The 23,357-nt window shown below is 55.7% G+C and overlaps 1 protein-coding gene across 8 annotated transcripts in view; it reads right to left on the reverse strand.

Annotated features, from left to right (window-relative positions):
* The window catches only part of ABR (ABR activator of RhoGEF and GTPase), a 173,404-nt gene that overhangs the window by 2,780 nt on the left and 147,267 nt on the right, over window positions 1-23,357 (reverse strand). For 6 of the 8 annotated variants that reach the window (XM_074320134.1, XM_019739466.2, XM_074320135.1 and 3 more), the window contains 6 exons: window positions 6,231-6,290; window positions 5,863-5,972; window positions 5,000-5,139; window positions 3,870-4,004; window positions 2,812-2,917; window positions 511-658 (listed from right to left, as the gene is read on the reverse strand). In XM_074320134.1, the coding sequence (XP_074176235.1) occupies window positions 511-658; window positions 2,812-2,917; window positions 3,870-4,004; window positions 5,000-5,139; window positions 5,863-5,972; window positions 6,231-6,290 (699 nt within the window). Of the gene's footprint in view, window positions 1-510; window positions 659-2,811; window positions 2,918-3,869; window positions 4,005-4,999; window positions 5,140-5,862; window positions 5,976-6,230; window positions 6,291-18,896; window positions 19,319-23,357 lie in introns of those variants that run through there. The other 2 variants (XM_019739468.2, XM_074320133.1) reach the window with 2 other exon arrangements.

A 23,357-nucleotide genomic window follows, 5' to 3' on the forward strand; every position in this document is an offset into this window, starting at 1 on the left:
TGTATCTGCCCATTTGCAGCAGTAGAGGGCGCTGCAGGGCAGAGGGTGCGGAGCCTGGGGCCGCTGCCCAACCTATCATAAGTGGCTACCTGCTCCAGAGGTTGGCTTTGGCTTGGCAGCCCTGCCTCAGACTGGACCCTGCCTGGGCCTTGTAGGGATCCCAAGGAAGCTTCCTGACCTGGAAGCAAGCCTAGAACTTCCATGCATGAGGACAAGGCCCCCGGATGTTTCCTATATCCCGGGGCTTCCATTCTGAGATGGAGGCACTCCCAGGATGGCAGCCGGCACCTGGGACAGACATTCTCTGGGCCCCCAGTCTAGGCTCATACTTGTTGTTTTGATCTTAGAGGGGCTTTCCAGAGCCCTGCCTCCGTGGTGACAGCCTATAGACCACCAACCCAGTTGCTCAGGAGGGAAGGGGTGTGGGACTCCGAGCCGCTCTCTTTCGACACCTAACAGGGTCTTGTCCCACCCCCTTCCACCAGCTACGGCCGGGCAGTGTGGTGAGACCTGGGCCATGACGTCATGGGACCAGATGTCTGCAGCCGACGTGAGGTGTGCTTTGCTCTCCACTTCTGAGGGTCTCAGTAACGTGGGGCCAAACACAGTCGCCAGATTGTGAAGGGACATTTTGTTGATGGGCTCCTTCTCAGCAACCCTGAAAGGGAGGAAAAAGTCATTTCTTAGCCGCCACTCGGAGCTCCAGGCTCTTGGTCTTAGGTGTAAGAACACCTAGAAGGATTCCTTCCTCTCCTAAGGGTAGAGACCTCGTGGTAGGGAGGGGACTAAGCCAAGGGACCAAGTCCCCACCGATGTCCCAGTACATTCCTATAACAGAGTCCCAGGTCCTGGACCATCCCCTGAACGGATGGTAAACTGCTAGAGCCAAGAGGACACACTCCAACACCTCTGCCTTAGAGAGAGTGATGTTACTGGGCCAACAAGTTTCTCAACAATAATTCATACTCCTCACAATCCTTTGGGTAGGTATTATCGCCACTGAACAGATGAAGAAACCAAAGTACAGAGGGGTTAAGTGCCTGGCCTGAGGTCACACAGCCAACAAGTGGTAGAGCTGGGATGTGAACCCAGGCAGCCTGTCTCCAGAGCCCCTGCTCTTCACCACTCTGCGCGTCACCCATGATCAGTCAAATTGGTGAGTGGCCGGGAAGAAGTCAGAGTGGGTGGGGCAGGGGCCACAGGGAGGGAGCTGGCGCCCCAGCAGCAGTTGCTAACTAGACCTGACGCTCTGACCTCTGGTGTGATCGGAACAACCCTAGTCCCAGATGGAGCCCAGGGGCTGTTCTTCTACTTTCCAGAAGGATCTGCCCCATGGGACCCCAGAGTTGCCTCCCTTTGGATCTTCCTCTGCTTCTCTTGCATAATTGGCCAGATGCTCTGTGGATAGTTCCTCTGAGTGAGAGCAGGGGCTGCCATCTGTGGCGGGTGTCCAGCCAGCCCAGTATGACCCAAACCATCAGAGAGGCCTTGGGCCTCCCGAGTCCTAGGACATGTTTCTGGGGCTGAGACCCACCCTCCCCATGCAGCGCCTCTCACCCCACTCCCAACTGTCCCATCATTCCCACCCTCCAGGCAGGAGTCATGGACGTTCCTGCTGACTGCTTTGGAAACGGGCAGACAAACATTGCCATGCCAGGAGGCAGCTGTGCAGCTGACCCTGCCGCCACACACACACACACACACACGCACACGCATGCACACACACACCCCCCACCACTCCCCCTGCCAGAGGCCCAGATGTGGGAACAGACTGTGCCTGGTTCCCAGGGTAGAAAACATAATGAATTTTCCCTTCCCGCTTCTCTTCTGTGCGTCCTCCCCACAGTGCTCGCCAAACTATTTGGGAATTGGTTGAAGCTTCGGTCCTGGCCAAACCAGAGGGAAAATGTCTCATGATGGGAAAAACAAGACAGTAACCCCAGGCGTTTCGAGGTCTCCCCTGGCCCTCCTGAGCCTGCCCTGGCAGAGCCATTGCTGGGAGCCGGGGCCAGAGGGCTGGAGCTGAGCTCAGGGAGGACCCGGCCCACAGCACTCAGCAACCCAGTCCTGGGGGGCGGGTTTAAGGGACACCCAGGAACTCTTCCTCCCCGACTCATACCCCAGACCAGTCCTGGGCTCAAAAGGGAGTGACAAGGCCACCTTCAGGGCTCGTTTCACTTTGAACTTTGCCACAGGTGTCAACGGTAGCAGCTCCTGGTTTGACCCGATATAGAAAGAGCAGGGGAGAAGGTGGGAAGGGCCTCAGTTTAGGATTTGGGAGGATTCTAAGGACAGAGCCCTGCTAAGCACAGCAAGTCCCTGCTGGGCTGGGGACTCAGTTTCCCTATTTATCTGTTAGATGAGGTGTGGTCAAGACCAGAGGGTTTCCAGCTTTTTTGACCATGACCCATAATAACGAACACGCTTGACACTGTGAAGTACACGTGGGTGTAGGTAACTGAACAGGACAACAGGACATGAGTGCGTGCCCACAGCCTGCAGGGCACCCTGACGCTGTCTATTCTTTCCATTTAAAATACACTAAGTTGGCTGACGGATGCGCTGACTATAGAGTCCATCTCTAGTCCCTGGCTCTAACCCTGCCTTTCTAAGCATTTTATGGCCAATATTTGAAGTTGCTGTTAGGACCCAAATCGTTCTTAAAACAGAAGAATGTGAGTGCAAGCATCTGAAGAGCAAACCCTCACCCTGCTATGGATGGCCCAGCAGAGACCAGCAACCATGAGGCGGTGGGTCCCACCGCAGATGTGTCCTCCCCGGGGGGCTCTGCCCTGGGCCACCTGCCCTTACCTTTTCAAGTGTTCCAGCAGGAAGAGGAAGGTGATGAGGTTGGGGTCGGGCAGGGAGCGGAGCAGGTGCATCATGCAGTTTTCCTTGGCAGCAGGGTCTGACAGGGCTGCGGAGAGAAGAGGGGTTAAGGTGGGGCTCGGCCCCAGGGCAGGGAGACCCTAGCCAGTGCCCCCCTGGTCAGGCGTTTGTGGGACCCTAAGGAAGAAGCCAGGCTGCCTGGGGTCAGGGAAGCAGACGCTGCAGGGAAGGGCCAGGTATCTTCCGGAGGGCAGGCTTTTAACAGCTGGCTCCTACAGGAGGCCGCACCCACAACCTGTAGCTCAGCCAGGAGGCAGGCTGGTGGGGAGCAGACGCCCTTCCTCCCCTCACTGCATATGCCTTTGCAGCTGGTACCATTCCACATCGCCAGTCTGTAAGGCTCAGTTTAAGACAACGATGACACTGGCGTGAATGCTTTCTTTCTCCACCTCCAAGGCTGGAGCGCGGCAGTGAGCCGACCTCCGTGGGGCTCCTCGTGCCCTGTAGTGGCTGACGCCCTGATCTGCCCCAGGAAAAGAGGCAGGAGGGACGCGGCCAGGACTGGGTATGGCCCAGGCGGGTGGAGGCCAGAGCCCCGTGGGCCAGGACCCTCAGCTTCCTTCGCAGCCATGGCAAAGGTGAGAGATGAGAGAGTGCTCCTTCTGGAAGGCTCAGCACCAGCCATCTCAAGTGCACATCAGCTCGAACTGGCTTCTCCCTGGCTCTGGGGTGCCGGCCCCTGACCACCCACCCCAGGGCAGATTTCCCCGGACACCCAGGTTTCCAAGCAAGGAGGTGGGTGTTGAAGGAGGAAGCATAGAGGGCAACCCATAGGACAAGAGGGAAGAGAGGCAGGTGTGAGAGGGTCCGGCCTCTGGCTCAGGGCCCAGCAGGCCACAACTCGCCCCCCGGCCATTCAGCCCCGCGCCCTGGTGCACTGGGCAGATCAACGAGCAAGGGAAGCCACAGACTCTTACGCTGCCCTTTACTCTGCTGGCGAGGAGGCCTCTCAGCCCGCCTGCGGGTCCCCAGAGCCTCACCAATGCCCTCCATGAAGGCAGGGTACAGTCGGTCTGTGAGGAGGGGCTCGGGCAGCTCCCGGAAGTAGAGCTTGAGGGTGCCGGCGATGGCATTGATGTCCATGTCACTGAGCATCAGCAGGATGTCCTTGTTATCTGCAGAGGACGTGCGAGGTCAGGGCCACAGGGCCCGAGCCACCTCTCCCCCACGCAGCCCTTAGCTGGTCGGGTGGCTCTGTCCCATCCGCTATCCGTCCTCCACCCGCCAGTGGTGCCCCCACCCACTGTGTCTCTGGTCTGGTCTCCCCCAGGCAGGAAGCAGGTAGCGCCCACAGGTGGTCCGTGACTCAGCATCGTGGGGGAGGCCAAGGGGAGCACCAGCCGGAGTTTGGGATCCACATTCACACCCTCCTTCCAAGTGGAGTCTCCTCAAGGCTAAGCCCTTCTCTGGAAGGCACTGTACATTTTTCACACCTAAAATCATGTCCCGACAAAGCCTGAGCTTCCAGGTTGCAGAGAGAAGCTGTGCGTTGACACGTGCCCAGCCCCCTACCCGAGGCTTCCTGAACACCCACGGGCCCCTTCCCAGCTCCCATGGAATCAGCACTGCCTGGCCAGTTCCGGTTTCCTGACTACTGGACACTCTGCTGCTACTGCAGCCTGAACTCATGAGATGGGAGAAGGAAGACCCAGAAAGGTCAAGTCCACTACCGAGGAGTTTGTAGCCCGAGCTAGAGGCGGCAATGCCCCTCCCAAAGGACACTCAGGGCCCTGGAGACAGCAGAGGGGAGCCCGAGCCAGCCGGTCCAGGCTCCAAGCCTTTCCTTTCCTTGCAGCCCCCAGGTACCCAGGTGCTCGCAAGATAGTCAGGAACTCAGACGCTGGAGTCAGAAAGATCTGAGTTTAAGTCAGGCTCAAAATCTACAAACTGGGTAATCCTGGGCAAGTGACTTGGCCTCTCAGAGCCTGTTTCCTTATTGGTAGCAATGGATAAGAGATTGGAGGTTACATGAGAAAATGCAGGACGAGCCCTTGCTACAGGGACTCGGAAAAGGTGCACCCACGCCACTGGATTGTAGTTCACAGACCAGGGTTCCTTTGCTGGAGCAGCCTCTCCCCGCTGCCACCCGGGCTGGGCCTCCCAGACTCACTGGCATCAAAGACGGCCTTCAGCGCCTGGATGTCTGTGGCCACCCCGGATATCCGGTAGATGCCGACCTCCTCGATGCCCCGCTTCTCCACCTCCTCCACGCACTGCCGCACGATGTAGGGCACCTTGGAGCGCTCCCGCCTGAGGGCACGGGGCGGAAGGGGGAGTGTGAGGGAGGGCAGAGGGAGGCCTCCCAATGATAGCTATGTGGCCCCCTCCCCATGTCCCTTGGCCTTGAAGCACTCTAGCCTCTGGGATCCGGAGGTAGGGGGCAAGGAAAGGGCTGAGGAAGACCAGCCCTCCCCACCCCACCCAAGACGGGTGTGCTAAGGGACAGCAAAGGACAAAGGTGGGAGGACATTTTGGGAGATAAGCCCAAAGACTGAGGACAGAATGTTCCTTAGAACAGAGGTATCAGATTCAAATGCTGTGGAAGACCCAGCAGGTAACCTACACAAGAGGTATGGGTCAGATCCTGGAGACACGGGGATAGTGGTGAGCTGAGGACACACGCCCTGTCCCAAGGGGCAGCCAGCCATCCCTTGGATTCTAGCCTGCCATGGCCAAGTCAAAACGCGGGCCTACTGTTGTCATATCTTCCCATTTCTTACGAGAAGCTGATCTAGGATTTTCACATGCAATCTCCCGATGTTTCAATGCTGGCTCACTTATTTCTAAAGCAGCATGTGACACAGGGAATACACCTCCGCAGGCCACGTTTGGCCTCCAAACTGGCCACCATGACTACTGAACTAGAGGGTGACTGATTGGGGGCCAGAAGTGGTCAGGGAGGGCTGGAGGCCAGGGGCTGGCAGGGACCCAAGCCGCGAATGCCAGCACTCGGACACTGGAGATAGCACCTACTTCGTCACCACGCTGATCTTCACCCCAAAGACGCCAGTCTGCTTTTTGGAGGGGGTCCTCTTCAGGCTCATATCTCGGCTGGTGAACTTCATGGAGAATTCCACTTTGATCTGCTTGGGGGTGAGGCAGGGCATGCGTGGCTGAGGAGTGCTCCCCAAACCCAGGGTCCCCTTCCCCAGGACTGCAAACAAGGCCTACCTCTAGCACCCAGGGCTCCCTGAAACATCTGCAGGGTGGGGGTGGGAAGGGTGTAGGCAGAGCAGAGGGGCTGGGCTAAGGGGACAGGGACAGGACAGCACCCTGAGGACATCAGCCAGAGGCCGGGCTGCCCACCCACAGCGCAGACATTTCCCATCTCTCTGGCTCACCCCGTTCATCTCAATCACATCTGTGTGCCAGTTCTTGGTTTCTACAGTTTGTGGATCCAACTGGGGAGAGAAAAAGAAAGAGGACGTGAGTGAGAGAGAGATAATAGCTCAGAGACCAAGCCAGAGCTCTCTCTGCTGCTCACCAACGGCTCATAAGCTCGCTAAATGGTCAGGAAGACAGACTGGGGGCCTGATGCTCAGGTTGAAATCAACCCTTCAGGGTGGCTCCAGTCCCCAGCCCCTCCTGCTCTGGCGAGTGAAGGACGCCCTCCACCCTGCCCCACTCTGTGAAGGAGGTAGGGCACACTGTGTAGGCACTTTTGCCCATCACATCTCATTCACTCCTGACCACCCCCCCTGTGAGATGGGATTATCACCCATTTCACAGATGCAGAAACTGAGGCTCACAAACAGTAAGCAGCTTACTTGACCACCTGAATTGGAGTCCACAGGAGGGGAGGTAGCCTGTGCTGTGGAGGTGCTGAATGGGAGGCAGTGCAATGTAGAGGTGAAGGGCCCAGTCTCGGGTCAGTCTGCTGGGTCTGAACCCCGACTCCACCACTTCCAGCTGTGTGACCTTGGGAAGTTTTAACCTTGCTCGCTAAGCCTCATTTCATCTGTTCATTTTGCCAGTAACAGAACTCACCTCACTGGATTGTTGTGAAGACTCAGTGCGATAACTTGGGGTAAGTGGCTGTCCCCCAAGAAGCTAACACTCTGCAGGAGTGACCCCTGCCTGGAGGAGGGGCGACAGGGGAGGCTCGCAGGCCTCTCTCACAGGGCACTAGACAGGACTCCGTTTCTCTAGCCCAGTGGCCTTCAAACTGTTTTTCCTTGTGCACCCACAAAATAATTTTGAAAAACTATGCACTCCCTGGCACATTTTTAAATCAACATCTGAATATTTCCAAAGCAAGTTTAAATAGTTGCAAGGAATAGAATTTCCAAAATAATGTAAATATTTACATCTTAAAATAAAACTGTTACCTCATTCTTTTAAATGTGTCCTGTGAAATCCAAACACCATAGGGATTTGATACCCACCATCATCCACTTAAAAAAGACATGAACAAGCTCTTCTTTCCCTTGTAGAAAACCCTGAATTGCTTCTTTTTCTCCTTGAATTTATGTTTCTATTCTATTTCTACCAAAGAATGTTGTCCTAGTTTGTACCTTTCTAGTTTAAAGGCTTTTATTCCTCACCCTGTTCTATTTTGCTTCAACAAAAATGTCTGTATAAAAGGAAATGAAAAATTTCCCGCGACCACAAGGCCCCAAATAGTCAAAACGTATTCTGTTTTAGTTATTACAATGATTAGCAGGACACAATCCAAAAAATTAACCAGCATACCACACGTGTTAATAAATATTCAGCAGCCAAATACCATTCTGGTGGGCCTGCATCTCTTAAGGAGATGGGGAGAGCATTTTTCTGTTTGAGCTCATGGATGGGTATGAATATTATTTTTTGCTAGGCTGAAACAGGGCTCAGTATCGATTCTGTTCTTATTTTTGGGGTGTTTTTAAAGATGTAAAGGATGAAACAGCTTGTTCATATAAAGAAGTAGAAGGGGCTGAAAATAGTTTTATTCTAGCAGTGTTAATGCCATTTTTAACCTCTTTCCTCATTATTTGCCTTAAATTGAATATATACCTAGTATCAAAATTTATTCTAAATAATCTCTCAGCTGACTATTTCCATTAGTTTTGCGGAAAACAAAGAATGGGAAAGGATTTGTAACTCAGTCATTAAAATGTTTCACTTTCTATACCAGCAAGGCAAGGGGCCCCTCTGCTGCCCCCCCAGGAGGTCTCTGCAGAAGAAGAGAGGGGAAGGTGAAAGGTCCTCACAGCAAGACCGCTGTTTGGCAATAACACCCATGGGAGTTGAGGATCTGCAATTGACTCCCCTCAAACTCCCTGCCACGTACCCCTTGGGAAGTCTCTGCACCCCCCCAGGGACATGTGCACCACAGTTTGAACACTGCTGCTCCAACACGCCCCTCATCACAGAGGAAAACTGGATCCAGGTCAGCTCAGGAGGGGCTTGGCCCTGGGGCTTCCTAGAGCCCCAAGTAAATCCCTCTGGCACCTGCTGTCACACACATAACCAGCTGGGGACAGGGGGCACCCAAGTGCCTGATGGAGTCTGGGGGCTGCATCTGGGCCTTTCGCCCAGGCCCAGCCTTCAGCAGTCAGTTCCCTGCCCAGAGGAGGGACGGGATTGCCAACAGGAGAGGAGAGCAATGTGGAGAGAACGAAGCACCCCACCACCCCAGCCACTACTGCCTCAAGCACACAGGGAAGCGTGTGGGACTCACCAGCCTGGGGCTGCTCAGGCTCTCTTTGCCAGAAGGCCTGGGGCCAAGTGTCCTACTGGGTCCCCAAGGAAGCCCCGACGTCGGCCTCACTTTCCTGAAGCCTCCCCCCACAAACTGCTTTTTGTCCCAAACCCTCACTAGACTCTCATCCCATCCAGAATGCGGGGTCTTAGTCACAGGGCCTGGGTCTGTCCCCAATCCTGTCCTCCAGCAGTGGCCACCTGAGTTGGGAGATCTCGGCTGCTCTTGGTCGATGGAGGCAGATCGACCAAGGGACAGACATTCTGATGTGACCACGCCCCACATTTTCCCTACAGTGTTCTCCTAAGTCCTTTTTCCTTTTTTTGTTTTCACTTACAGTTGATACTCAATATTGTTTTATATTAGTTTCAGGTCTGTAGCATAGTGGTTAGACATTTATATACTTTACAAAGTGATACCCCCGATGAGTCTAATACCCACCTGGCACTAGACATAGTTATTACAATATGATTGACTATATTCCCCATATTGCATTTTACATCCTCATGACTATTTTGTAGCCACCAATCGGTACTTCTTAATCCCTTCCCTTTTCTCACCCAGCATCCCAAGTCCCCTCGTGTGACCACCCCTTTTGATGCACGCCCCTCTCTGAATCAGTGTAAACCTCAGGTGAATTCCATGGGCCTGGCCCCTGGCCAGATTTACCTCATGCCACTCCCCCACCCCAGCCTCCCCTGACCTGCCATGGACTCAGCCTGAGTGAGGAGAGTGTGGCGATTGAGTCAGACTGACCTGGGTCCAAATGTTCGCTCTTCCACTCAACTGTGTGAATTGGGGCAAGTCACTTAACCTCCTTGAATCTCAGTTTCCTTGTGGGGGTGTCCACACCTCCCTCAGAGGGTTGTTACAGAAAATAGTAACATCAAATGACATACTATGAGCATCTCCTCTAAGTCTGGCACTATTACCGACCTTTTATATTACAGCACCTCAATTAATCATCATTACAAGCCTGTGAGATGTAAGCCTTTCTAGCTGCTCCCATTTTACAGACGAGGACACTGAGGCTTAAAGAGAACGAGGAACTTGCCCAGTGCCACACGTCAAGAAAGTGAGAGCTGGAGGACAAAAATCAAGTCTCCCTGACTCACCTGCTCTGCTAAACCTGCAAGATGATATATAAAGCACCTGGCCTGGTGTCTGCACCTTTCAGTAACAACGGTGAATGCTGTTACCGTTATTTACATAGAAAGGAGACATCAGGGCTCCTGGTGCGTGCTTTGGCACCATGGGCAGACCTGGGTGCTGGCAGGCTGCCGCCAGTACAATCCTTCCATTCCTTCCCTCCCCACTTCTGTTCTAGCAGCTAGGGAGCAGCCCTACATGTTCCTGGGAGCACCTGAGACAGGAAAAGCAGTTCCTGATGCTAAGGCCCAGTGCTAGCGAGCCCTGCTTCTTCCAGAAAGCCTTCCTGGCATTAGGAATCTTCAGGTCCCCTCTGTCGCTTGCACTAACACCCGTCCCTCTGCTGCCTGCCGGTACCATTTGCTGTTGTTTCACATGTTCCAGCCTGTCCGAGGTGGCCCTTTTGAGTTTTACTGGGAGTTCCCACCACGGTCATATTCCTGATCCCCTCTACAGGTGTGCCCTGGTATCCCGAGGGCCTGGCCAGCCCCTGGGCTCCCGACAACGAAGCTCTGTCTCCCAGGAGGCCAGCAGTCTCCAGAAACAAAGTCTATTTCAGGATGTCACTTAAATACAGAGAAGGGAGGGTGAGGAGTGGAGAGGGACATGGCACATTTTCCAGAGAAATCATGCTGCCTGAATTGCTGTGGCTATTTATAACCCCTGGGAAATGTGGACGCTGCTATTTCCTGATTAGATTAGTGCTAGGGGCAGAGGAGCCAGCCCCTGCGATGGCAGTAGATGGGGACACCTGACCACTCTCACCCTCTAGTCCCAGCAGATAGGGGCCAACCACCGGTCCTGCAGAGACCTCCAGAGGGCCCCTCCTTCACCTTACAGGTAATACACACACACACAGTGGGACTGGAGACAGAAATGGACCACAGAACATACTGAATGAGTGGGCCATACACAGCCCCTGGGAGCAGCTCAGTCATGTCCTCTGCCTTTGCGTTTGGACTTGGTCAGATCACATCTGCATATGCAGACCTCTCTCTCCCAGGGAGACTCAGCAGACCTGAGAGAACCACCAGGCTCCTTGCAACAAAACCCTGGTCCCCGTAAGGAGACTGTAGATTCTCAGGGAGGGTCTGGCAGGTGGTTGGGGAGGCCATCTCCCCTGGCTGGGCCTCAGCGACCTCATGTTTAGGACAGAAAGCACCCCCGTGGTCTTGCAGGGGCACTGAGAGGATTTGAGGATCCAAGGCCAGGGGAGGATGCTGAATGCCTAGCTGAGCGTCAGGGGTCTCCTCTGAGAGGTCTCAGCCCCTCCCCTCAGCCCGCTGCTCACCAGCCAGGAGCAGGTGAGCTGAATACTTCCCTTCCCTCTGGCTTGAGGGCTGTTCATAGCCACATCCCAGTGCTTGGGATTTCGGAGGTACCTGTGAGTCTGGGGTCCCTATCCTGTTCCCCCTAAAGGTGACAGAGCGCACATTCAAACCTGGGTCCTTCTAATAGTGGGCCAGTCTTCCCCCTATACCACATGCCCTCAACCACCCAGCTTGCCCAGAAGTCTTCTGGTGACTTCCGCTGCCACTTCTTCACGCCACCATCACACGGGCTATTACAATGTACAATAGGGGCCTATGGTGGCCCCGTCTATGGGCAGTGAGGATGACCAGTGAGAACCAGAACTAAGGCCCAGTAGAGGGGGAGGTACAGGCCCAGAACAGCCATTCATGGGACATAGTGACAAGCACCACTGAGTATTCACCAGGGTCCCAAGGGCTCCTAGGCCTCTGCTTCCCTCTCCACAGCCCCCCAATGTGGAACCGCTTCCCTCAGACCCTCGCTCTGGCATTTCCACAGCACACGCCCCAGAGGGCCTGAGCAGCACATCTCCCGGCACAGCCTGTCTGACCCCCTGTCCCTCTCGGGGACCGACCTCTGCCCTTTCTTTCACTCCAGCACTGCTCTGCCCTTGGCTCTCTGAGCCTGGGTCTGGCATCCTGGGCCTGTCCTGTGGGGGCATGGACATCCCCTGAAGCCCAGAGCCGTTTCTAGGGCTCATAAAACCTAAGTGCGTCTTAACAACAAGGGCAGTCGATCCAGTCCCCTGAAGCTGTCACCCTAAGAGGTGAGCGGGGTACTGAACGGAAGGCGGAGCTGTGTGGCTGTGTTTCTGGGGATACCTGCCAGAGGCTGAGTGCTGGGCTGTGACCAGTCCCTGAGCCAGGTGTCTGGTCTGACTTGGGAGGGGGAGTAAGAGGGTGGGGGTCCACTTCCTGTGGCTCCCAGGCCAGTGGCCACCGTGGCGATCCTGCCCTTCCCCAAGTGCATCCACGTGCTCTGGGCTGGGTTCCCTTGGGATACTAAAGCCAGCCTGTCATTGGGACAGACCACAGGCGTGAGAGGCATGGGAGGGCTGGCAATGGGGGGAACAGAGAGCTGCCAAGAGCCTGCCTCTCCTCCCTCTTGGGGAGGGTACTGGAGGATTCCGTCAACGTGGCCACTCGGAGAGAAACTCAGAGAGGCAGGGCGGAGTGGGAGGGGGACACCAGGGCCTATTATCCCGGCTTCCTGCTCAGCAACTGGGTCAGGGGAGATCCTGGTCAGGCTCAGTAAACTCAGCCATCTTCCCAGAGCCCCCCTCCCCCCAGGACGAGCTAGCTCTGCCCTCCAGCCCTCACCTGCAGGGTCAGGCACCCACTCCCAGGCCAGCACAGACAGGCTTCTGGAAGGCACCAGGATGAGGCCACTTCGCCTCCGCTTGCCTTCCCCTCCCCCCGCAGAACTTTGAAGTTCCCAGAGGCCCACATATGGAAAGGGTTTAGCAGCTCTGAATGAGGCTTTGATTGAAGGCAGGTTAACCTTAGCACCACTGCCCTGCCTTTCCCAGTGCTCCGCATTCCAGCGGCTCAGCCTGCCCGGTGGCTGCCACACTTTTAGCCCCTGGCCCAGGCACAGCGGTACCCTGAACTCAAAACCGGGCTGCTTCAGGAGGCCCCCAAAGCTGGGCACGTCTCTCCCAGAGCCCCGTGGCCGACACTGTCTCCTCAGAGCTGGCCCACCCACCACTGCCTTCCCTCTGCACAGACTGTAGACGTCACCCCAGAACCAGGCCTCACACTAACAGCCAGGATGTTGCCCCACCCCAGCTCAGGGCCAGGCTGGGGCACCAAATAACAAGGGCAGGGTCACTCGAGAAAAGGAACTGGTCAGGGTCAAAGCAACACAGAGGCAGCGCCCATAGCCCGGTCCCCGAAGGGAGGGGCCACTTTAGAGGTCAAAGTCCAAGGTGAGAGGCGACTTGAGGTCCTGACTGGGAAGTTTCATGCTCGCTACCATGGATAGGCCAAGGGCCCTTTGGACCATGGGCTCAGCAGCTTCCCTCTGCACTTGGAGTAGTTTGGTAAAAATTACGGAAGCCCTTCTATGAAGCTGACTTCATCCTCCCTTTCCTGGCCAGGAAGGCGACCTGGGCATAGAGCCTGTGAGTGAGAAAGAGAGGCACTAAGTCCACTGCCTGTGCCTACTGAGGGGCCGCCCAGGGGACTCTTCCCTGCGCCCCACCTGCCACGTGTCTCACCTTCACCAGACATCAAAAGTAACCGCCCATTTCTACGCACAGCGTGCTGGCCGGGTACCACACACAAGCCCACGGACAACTGGGAAACGGCCACAGGCCCCGAGTGGGTGCTGGGCCTCCTCCTTGGCAGGGTGGTATGATGGCTAAGATCCAGGCTGCCTGGGTTTGAGCGCTGGGTCCTGCACTCAGCCACTCATGAGACCGGATCTGTGGCACTCGCTGCGCCTTAGTTTCCTCGTATGTAAAACAAGTGGGTAATAACAGCACTTCGCAGGTCATCACCCTAACTCACATCAAGGGCTGAGAACGATGCCTGGTACTCAGCCTGTTCTCAGAGGGTGTCAGCATCATGAAAACTGGGTGTAAACTCCCACTGCTCTTAGCTTGGAAGCCTGTGAGCCCCTATGCAATCTGGCCACTGCCCACTCCGTCTGAGATAAACTACACTCTTCATCTGAGATAAACTACACTCTCCACGTGGCCCCTAGAGTCTCTTTCTGAACACACCATGGTGGCCCCGCAACAGGCTTTGCACCTTGTTAGTTCCTCTGCCTGGAATGCACTGCCCTGGATCTTTCAAGAAACCTTCTTGTCATTTAAATAGAGGTTCAAAATTCTCTCTCCAAGCTAGGTCTCTCCCTCCCTGTTACTCTCTAATCTATTACCCAGTTTAATTTTCTTTACAGCACTTGTCCAGCCAGAACGAATCTTATTTATTACCTGACTCCTCCGATACACAGAAAGCTCCATGAGAACAAGGCTTCTCTGCGTGGGCCACCTCTGGGGTGCCCAACACATGGAAGGTGCCCATCAATAGTCAGGGACCGGGGCGGCTGGTTGGCTCAGTTGGTTAGAGTGCAATGCTCACAACACTAACATCGCCAGTTCGATTCCCACATGGGCCAGTGAGCTGCGCCCTCCACAACTAGATTGAAAACAATGACTTGACTTGGAACTGATGGGTCCTGGAAAAACACACTGTTCCCCAATATTCCCCAGTTTAAAAAGAAAAAGAAAAAAAGGCCAGGGTACCAAATGAACGAATTGGGAGTGGGGGGAAGGAGAAAATGATGCCTTTCTGCCAGGGCTCCTTCAGGAAAGGGGTTGAGAAGGCCCACATTCCTGCGCGCCTCTCTTCTCCCGTGGTCAGTGAATGGCTGGCCTTGGCCCAGGGTCAGACCCGTGACCTCTCCCTCCCAGACTTCCCAGCGTGTTAGGAATAGGAATCTTGAGACATGGCCAAAAACATCGTATGAACTGGATCTAGGGACCATCCCATTCAGCTCCTTCACTAGACTGATGCCAGAGAACCAGACAGGTGAAGGCATTTGTCCACAGTCACACAGCAAGTTAAGACAATAGACTGAGAAAAACGAGGCCTCTTGACTCCCACCAGCCTGGTGCATCTTGTGCCACACAAGCCTGAGGGGTGGGAGTTCTCCAAGGAGGAGGCCAGGGCACAGAGGAGGCATGCTGGCATCTGATGGGAAGCGGAGTTGTGGCTCTTGCTGCTCGGCTGTGCCCACTGGAGGTGCCGACCCTGGCTGGGGTCACTGTCCAGGATAGAGATAGTTCCAGCTTCTGGCTCAGGAGTAAGTGCCACTTTCTCAGCTAAAACAACACTGGGCTCAGGCAGCTTTGGCCTTTTCAGGAACCACCTTGGTTGGCAGGCTCAGTTCCCCCTGGTCCAGGGCCATCCAAAAGCTGTGGCACCAAGCCCAGCATGGCTGACTGGCCAAGCCACCTGTGGACCACAGAGACGGTGGGGAGGGCCAGTGCCCTTTCTAACCTCTTCAGATGCCAAGAAACAGCATTTGCTAAGTTCACTTAGGGCAGTGGTTCCCACCTTGGGGTCCATGATCCTCTCTAAAGTATCATACAATATAAGTGTCTGGGCGGCCCCATCATCTTCATCAGATTCTCAGAGTCAAGGACTCCTGCTCTGTGGACTCACACAGGCCTCTCAGGAACCAGCTTAGAGGAGAAGCCTGGGGTGAGGAGGCCACCCCAGGAGTAAGGTCCTCTCACTCTAGGGAGTAAGTAAGCAAGTGGCTGCGAGAAGCAGAGTGGCTGCAGCAAGGCAGGGAGGTCATTCCATTTCCCCTGCCAACACTCCAGCCGGCCTAGTCACAATCCTGACCCACACAGAGGTCCTGGAGGAAACGGGCAGAGTACAGGGGTCTCCAGCCTGAGGGGTCCCTTTCTACTGTCCCTTTCCTACAGCTGCGGGATCACTACAGGGGTGCGGGTGGGTGTGTGCATAGTGTAGGGAAGGGATGCAGGCCCCTTCCCTTCAGCAAATAAGGTGGAGGGGGGTGGGGTGGGAGAAGGGGGCGGGGCCGAGCAGTGGGCAGCCAGGGCAGGATAGATGTCTGTTGCATAAGGTTTCATGATGTTTCTTGATGCCCAGAGCCAGATCATGAAATAAAGTAAATGAGGCCCAAATATATCTATATCTTACACCCTAGTACCTGTGTCCTGAACAGCCAGTGAATGCCTGAGTGAGCGTTGGGGATGGACACGTGGTTTACATCCCTGGTGCTGTTAGGAAGAACTGTCCATTTAAAGGACAGAAAGTGACCCTCCTGAGCCCTAAGGCTCCCCAGACAAGTGGCCCAAAGGGAGCTCCCCGTCCTGTCCTTCCTCAGGCAACACCTCTGACTGTCCCTAGAAGCAGAGGGGTGCAAACCGCATCACAGAGCAGGTGGACTCACTTGGGCTGAGCAGCAAAGCCCTGAGTTCACCTTGCTGGCCTCCAGCTTCTGGAGAGAAGCTCCTCGGAGGTAGGGAATTCTTAGTCCCACGTGGCAACCCCAGAGACAAGGCCATCAGGAGCTGTGCTCAACTCTCCCCCACACCCCCAGACCCTGCTAGTTCTGCCTGGCTCCCCCCTCCAGGTGACATCTGGCCTGGTCTGGGCTGGGACCTCTTTGCCTTGGCTATGGAGGGACAGTGGGGCCTAGATTCCCCCCTTCCCACCCCCAGACAAAGGCTTCTGTCTCAGCCACACTGGGGCCCTCCTAGGCCCTCTATGGCTCCCACAAGTGACCCCATTAAAACCTTTGGACACTTCCGGAGGTGGGGTTTGGGAGTCCTCTTTCAGGCCCTTTCCCTCTAAAGTGCAACCTAAGGCTCTAGAAGCAGGTAGGATGGGAGGAAGGACAGGCACGGAGCCTGGTCTCCTTGAGTGCGATTTGGAGCAAATAAAAAAGAAGAAGAAAAAAGGCAAAGGAAAGTATCAATGCGAGGATAAAATGCCGAGAGCACTGACAGAACCCACAAACCCAAATGCCACGTGTCTCCTCGGCTAAACGCTTGCACAACAAACCAACAGCCAAACGAGAGGCCAGAAGGAGGCTTCAGCCCCAGAACTCTCGTTGGGAACAAGAGCAACCCCAACCCCGCTCCTCTGGGACCCAAAGGAGAGCCCACGAGTGGTCCCTGCCTCCCTTCTTCCAGCACCTGCAGACTCCCGGGGCCAGCGGCCCTACAGGTGAACACTGGGACTTTTCCACCTCAACTGATTCTTTGGCCCCAGCACAGCGTCCCCAGAGGAGACAACCCACCTCCACCCCACCCTCTGGCCTTTGATGAATCTTTAGTTAAATGGGAACAGGAGGGTCACAGGTGTCTTGGGCAACCACTGCATCAAATCCTTAGAGCAAAGTTATGAGGCGACCCTGCCCCCTGCCAGGCTGGGGAGGACCTGGCACCATTCCCCCACCCCATCTAAGCTGCTGCCTGATCTAAGCCCCCTTTCCTGGCAATGAGCCTGCTGCAGTGCAAAAAAAAATAGGTGAATGCAGCTGGGGAAAGAAGGGGCGTGGTTAGTGGGCCCCACTTGCGGGCACAGCAAGGCAGACACCACAGGGTGAACGAACGTCCCTCTTTCATCCATGCTGCAGACCCTTGTGTCCGTGACACCGACATACTTTGTCACCCGGCAGGGATGAGGAGACTGAATCACCTGCCACGCAGAGCAAGCCACCGCCAGAGCCCAGCGCTCCGGCTCAAGAAGCACCAAGACACATGGAGCCACCGGATACATCCAGAGGCAAAGTTGGCTGAAGAGTTCCTGAAGTGGCTTCTGGATTCTGCCGGTCACAAATACACAGGGAAAGAGTGCAAGTCTGGGATTTTAGGGCTTAAAAGTTGCCCCGTACCTGCCAGACACCTCCTCAAAGGGGCAGGTAAAGCAGAAGGGCTCTGGCCGGCTGGCACTGGGCCAGGAACCTGCTGGGTCAGTTTCTTGCCAACCTTGAGGTTTGGGAATGGATGAGGAGCTTTGAGCTGGTGTCTGCTGGCCTCAGCAGGGGTTGGGAAGGGGGATGGCTCCATGCTGCCGGGCGCAGACAGCTGCCTCAGCACAGAGGGGCTCTGGGAGCAGCTGAGGCCAGCAGGGTTCTGCTAGCCTGGTCCCCAGAGAGGCTGAAGGTGACAGCGACCAATGCAGGACAGCTCAAGTTGCTGCCCTGCCCAGCACTTTCGAGGACTGATGTCACCTCTGGGAGGTCAAGTGTGCGCCACTGGCAGGGGATGAGATTAGACCAGGAGCCAGCGGGCCCATGATCTCTTCCTCTTGGCAGGTGCCAGGAGCCTCTATGTTGGCTGGCAGTGAGGACTTGTGCAAAGGGTGTCCCTCTGAGCCAGAAGAGGGCTTGCAAAACCCTATCAGCCACACAGACTAGCCAAAGCCTCCCTTATTACCACCTTGAAGGATGGGCACAGCCCTGGCGGGCCAGGACAGGCGGCCTGTGACACCTTGCTCGGGCAGTTAATTTGGTCCACAGTTATCAAGCACTTACTGTGCACTAGGCAGTGGGTCTGGCTCTTCCTTGGATGCCCCATGCCAGGGCCCAAAGCCAACCCCAAGGCAGCCTGCCCAGCTGCAGGACAGTCAGCTTCTATCTCAGATTTTAATCCCCACCCAGGTTCTGGGGCTACAAGCAGGACAGGCAGCCTGCCCTGGCACAGCTTGGTCTGAGCTGCCCGCTGGGTCAGGAAACCCCTGGCACACTGATTGAGTTGCCTGGTGCCTTGCTGGCACTGGGCCAGCAGTCAGCTGGGTGGTCCCTAAAGAAGCAGGCTACAGCCCCCAGACTCAGCAGCACCTCTGCCTCCTTCCAACCCTGCCCTTTCTCCCGGGTGGGGAATGATGCCACAACCCCAACAAAGAAACCTCACACAGCCAACGGTATTGCAGTGCCTCTGCCAGTGCCCCTTAGCAAAGAGGCACCCAGCAATGTCTACTGGATAGAAGGGGTCGGGTCTGGGCTGAGCACCATGGGGGCCACTGAGACCCAGAAGCCCTTGAATAGTCTGTTCATATTCCTGCCCCTATAGACTCAGAAAGAAGCCAGGCAGTCCTCTCGCACAGGAGACAACCCCACTTTTCTGAGACAGGGACAGATGCAGAGAAAGCAGCCAGGGGGTCTGTCAGGGCTAGCGGCCAGCCTTAATCACCAAATTCCAGCCAGGTAGAGCAGACCTCCATGCAGATCGCAACTCTGTCCCAGGACTGCGCAGTCAGGCAGCCTCGGGAAAGGAGCTCCACAGGGAGAGTGGGGCAGAGCGGCCCCCCAGCCCCCAGCCCCCTCTTAGCCCCTCTCGTCCACCCTTCTGGCCCCCTCCAGTCCCCTCTAGCACCTTTTGGCGGAGCAGCTTGCTGCGCACGCGGCCCCAGAGCCGGGCACCAGTGTTGGGGGGCCGCTTGCTCCCAGGCTCCTCCAGCTGATCTAGGCAGCAGCGCTCCAGAGGCTCGCACACCGCCGGCAGGCTGCAGTCGGGCTGAGGCAGGACGTCGGTCATGCCGGCGGCCCCGACAGCTCCGGGGGACGCGGGAGCAGCACAGGTACCACGGGCTCGGCGGGAGCCAGCAGCAGAGAGAGGGAGCGTGCGGAGCGCTCAGCCCCAGCCGGCTGGTTACTGGAGCTCGGCCGGGAAGCGCATGGTGTGAGCCTCCGCTTTCTCCTCCCTTCTATGTCCCTCCTCCCAGAAGACTGCCTGGAGGAACCCTGCGCCTCGGGCCCTCTCTTCTGCTGTCCCAGTGTCCCAAGTGCGTGCGCCACAGACGGCCGGCCGAGGCAGCACGGGGAGGTCCCCGCCTCCACCGAAGGAAGTGACTCAGGCGCAGGAGGCTGCCCCCTCCAAAAAAACCAACCTCCGGGTTTAACTCCTGGCAGGCTGGGGCTCCTCCTCACCCACCCTGCCTTTCTCCCTCCAGCCGCTACTAAATAAAGTTTGACAAGCAGCTAAACACAATCCAGTCCCTTCCCCTCTAGATCCCCGGTTAACCCCTTCCCTGCCAGGCTGCTCCCTGGGGCGGGAGTGACGGCAGCTTGGGAGAAGCCAGAGGGGACGGGCAGGGGCCAGGGCTCAGCGCCAGGAGCTGCGCTTTGGCCATCAACAGCTGTCCTCCTCTTGGCAAAGGGCTGCACAGCCTGGAGTCCTGCTTCCCCTACCCCAACTCCTGCCCAAGGCGCCTCCCTCAACGCCAACTTGGTGACATGGCCAGACAGACAGGAACCGGCACTCACAAACCTCCCCTTGCGGAGACTGAAAAACAAGGGCGGTCTCTCGTGGGGCAGGTTCCTGGGTGTCAGGGGTCCCGGAGGCAATTGGCCACTATACTATGGGCCCTCTCTGGGGACATGAGCAAAAGCCAAGGATGACACTGGTCATAGGCGCCCAGGAAGAAGTACTCCTCACATGGCCACTTTTAATCATGTCAGAAAAACCCAAAAAAGGCTTGTGCTGCCAGGGGCAGAGAACACCCCTGGCAATCAGCTACTTTGTGCTGGATGCCTTGGGAGCTAGAAAAGTACAAACTTCTCCTTGACCCTCAAGTTGGTGAACGTTCTAACCAAAGAGCAAGAAGTGATTCATTTTGCAAGGTAACAATACAAATTGGAGTATTGGAAAAACTTCCAATACAAGTTTTTTGGAGAAGAGAGAAAGGCCTGAACCCCAAATATTTAGGGTACGCAAACGCAGAGGCGCCCAGGATGTCATATCATGCAGAGCTATGCACAGATTAGGAAAGAAAGCAATATTTTCATAGCGCCAGTCATGAGCTGGGTCCCAGGCAAAGGGCTTTCAAAGAAATATCCGATTGCATTTGAGCCTCACAACTTTTTGTGACTTTGGCATTAGTGTTCCCATTTTAGAATTGTGAGGATTGGGGCTCAGGGAGGTGACGTCCTCGCCGGGGGCCATGCAGCTGCAGCTGGGGAATGCCAGGTCTCCAAAGCACCTATGCTCACAACAGCTGGGCCTCGCTGAAGTGTGGCTGGTCCTTTGGATTCAGGCAAAAGAGCTGAGTCAGGACATTCCTTGGTTGACTCCATGGCAGGTGGGTCAGGGTACAGGACCTGCCCTTGGCCTCTGGAATGCTCCTGCTGGGTTTCAACCAGTAAACAGGTCTTGGGGTACTTTTTGAGAAAGAGGCGACGTCACTGCTGAGAGCCAAGACCTGATCATAATAAAAACTGCCCTTTACTGAGAGTTTGTTATGCAACGGGCACCATGCTAAACCCACACGTGGATCAACTCACTTAATGCTCCCCCAACCTTATGAAGTCGGTCCTGGCATTCCCATTTCCCATTTGAGGAAAGTGAGGACACTGAGAAGTAGAGCAGTATGCCCAAGGCCAGGCTGGGCCGGGCCATGAACACGAGTCTGGCTGACTACAAAGCCTATTCCCTCACGGCTGTGCTATCTACCTGGTGTGAGCTGGTCCTGCACTGCCTTCAGCGTGGCTGGTGCAGGTGGGGTCCTGGGCCCCGTTGGGCTCTGGGTGTCCCCGCAGGGGCCCAGGCCCGCCCCATCTCCTCCAGGGTGCCACATTCCACACAGAGAGGACACACAGCCTCCTGGTATCTGAGCTAAACTGACCGAAGCCACTGCAACTGAATGGCAGCTGAGCCACACAGCTTTCCCAGCACCCCATGAGGGGGACGGGAAGAGAGCCACAGAGCAGGGTCACCCCTGTGTCCCTTGCCTACCTGAGACCTGAGCCACCCTTCTTAACCCATCCCTCACCTGCCTCTCCCAGGGCACCTGGGTGCCACCTCGGAAGAGAGTCTCTCCAGTCCTGTTAGGGGCCAGGACGCTTCTTCACCAGCTGCCACAAAACCCGTTTCCTCCAGAAAGGCTTTGCTCAGTCCTGCAATCCTCGTTTCTTCATCCCATTCATTTCATTCCAGAGACCCTGACTGAGGGCCTGTGTGCCCAGCTCTGGGCAGAAGCTGAGCAGTCACAAAGAAGAAGCAAAAGCCTATGCCTGACAAAGCTGACAGCCCAAGAGAGGAGAGAAGACATGGTCTTAAATACCTCTTAACAAGAGACAGTCAGATGTTCCTGCATTTGGCACACACCATGTTTCCCCGAAAATATGACCAGGTCTTATATTAATTTTTGCTCCAAAAGATGCATTAGGGCTTATGTTCAGGGGATGTCATCCTGAAAAATCATGCTAGGGCTTATTTTCCGGTTAGGTCTTATTTTCGGGGAAACATGGTATCAACTGTGCACCGACCCTGTGTCCTCCTAAGATGGGCAAAGCATTGCCTTCGCCCTCACTTTGCCCTCAAGAAATCCGGTCCTATGCCCTAAGAACAGCACAGCCATGAAAGTCGAGGGAAAATGACTATCCAGAGGGAATCAGGAAAGGCTTCCTGGAGGGGGTGGGTGGCATGAGCCCAAAGAGCTGTGAAAAAGGGCATCCAGCCCAGCTTTGCTCTGCGTCCCTCAGCTAATGTGCACTTGCTGGTTGTGTAACTGGCTGGCGGAAAGGTGCCATTGTAATTGCAAACCACGTTCACCCGCTGCAGACATACATTCAGTGCTTGGCACCACCGGCTGGTTAACTTCAGAAGCAGCCCTTTGCTGGCTTTCTAAGGCCTCTTCCCTCTATCTGGGTCACATTTCCCAGGATGCAGTTTAGGGGACTGGTGTACAAGATGTGCTTGCCCCCCATCTGCAGGTGTGTGGGAAAAGGGGGACAGAAAAGATCCTGTTCCCAAAGCTCGATGCTTGTCTGTCTTAGGAACCCCAGGCTCAACACTTGTCTGGGTAAAGCCTGCTCTGATTGGATGAAAGATAGCCAACCAGTCTCCATGGTGACATAAGCACCTTAGCAGACGGGTAGCCATTGGGAGGCTCTTCCCTTGAGTTGATCATCTTTCCCTTCCTCCCCATGGGCTGGAGGCTGTCTCTGGGGACAGCACAGATTTGCCTTCTCTTCCCCAAGCCTAATGCAATCCTTTCTGGAATCAATGATCTAGGAGCAGAGGTTGCGGGGAGTTTGTGCAAGACACATGTTTCTAGCAAGTTCCTCAAAAGCAGCAGTCTGAATTCTGATCCCTCTAGTCCACCATGGACTCTTCCTCATCTTGGCTGGATGGTCTAGTCTCAGGTTGTGCTGGCCACTCAGGAAGTGACCACATCCCCCTCCCCCCCTCTGTCCACCCTTTCCATCCAGCCACACCTGGCAGAACCCGCCTCTGAGGACATGCAAGGGGCCCCTGTCTGGATAAACAGAGCCTGGGCGGTAAGGCCCACACGCACAGATGTCACTGCCTTTGGAATTAACAACATTCCTAGTAGACCGTCCAGTCCTCTCTCATCCCCCTGCACCCCGAGGCTCTCTGCCAGAGGAATGAGAGGGGCTGTCCCCGGGAGGTGTAGGGCAAGACTCTGGGGCATATACCTGGGGTGGCCAGGACCGCCACCCAGTATAGCTGTGACTGAGGCAAAATCAGGCTGAAGTGGCATCACAGAAGGAAAAAAAAGGTCAACCGGGAACATGCGCAGCCTGAGATGTGTGGGCGGGAAAGGCAGGAATTGCCACCAGTGCTGCCTGGGTGACAGCTGGGGGTGGGGACAGCTTCCAGGCAAACCCTCCATCCTGTGAACGGGAGGCGGAAGGCTCTTTCTCAGAAGTTTGGGACGGATGCTGCTGCCACTTCCCTGGAGTGACCTCCTTTTCTCCACTGAAACGACTTTCATCTTTCCCACCCCCCAGCCTAGATTAGAACCCTGACTCCCTGTCCATGTCCTCAGCCAAATGACACTTAGCCGGGAAGGGGTGTTTCTGAGCAGCCAGC

The sequence above is a fragment of the Rhinolophus sinicus genome, linkage group LG15, assembly GCF_036562045.2.
Source record: "Rhinolophus sinicus isolate RSC01 linkage group LG15, ASM3656204v1, whole genome shotgun sequence".
Taxonomy (NCBI): Eukaryota; Metazoa; Chordata; class Mammalia; order Chiroptera; family Rhinolophidae; genus Rhinolophus; species Rhinolophus sinicus.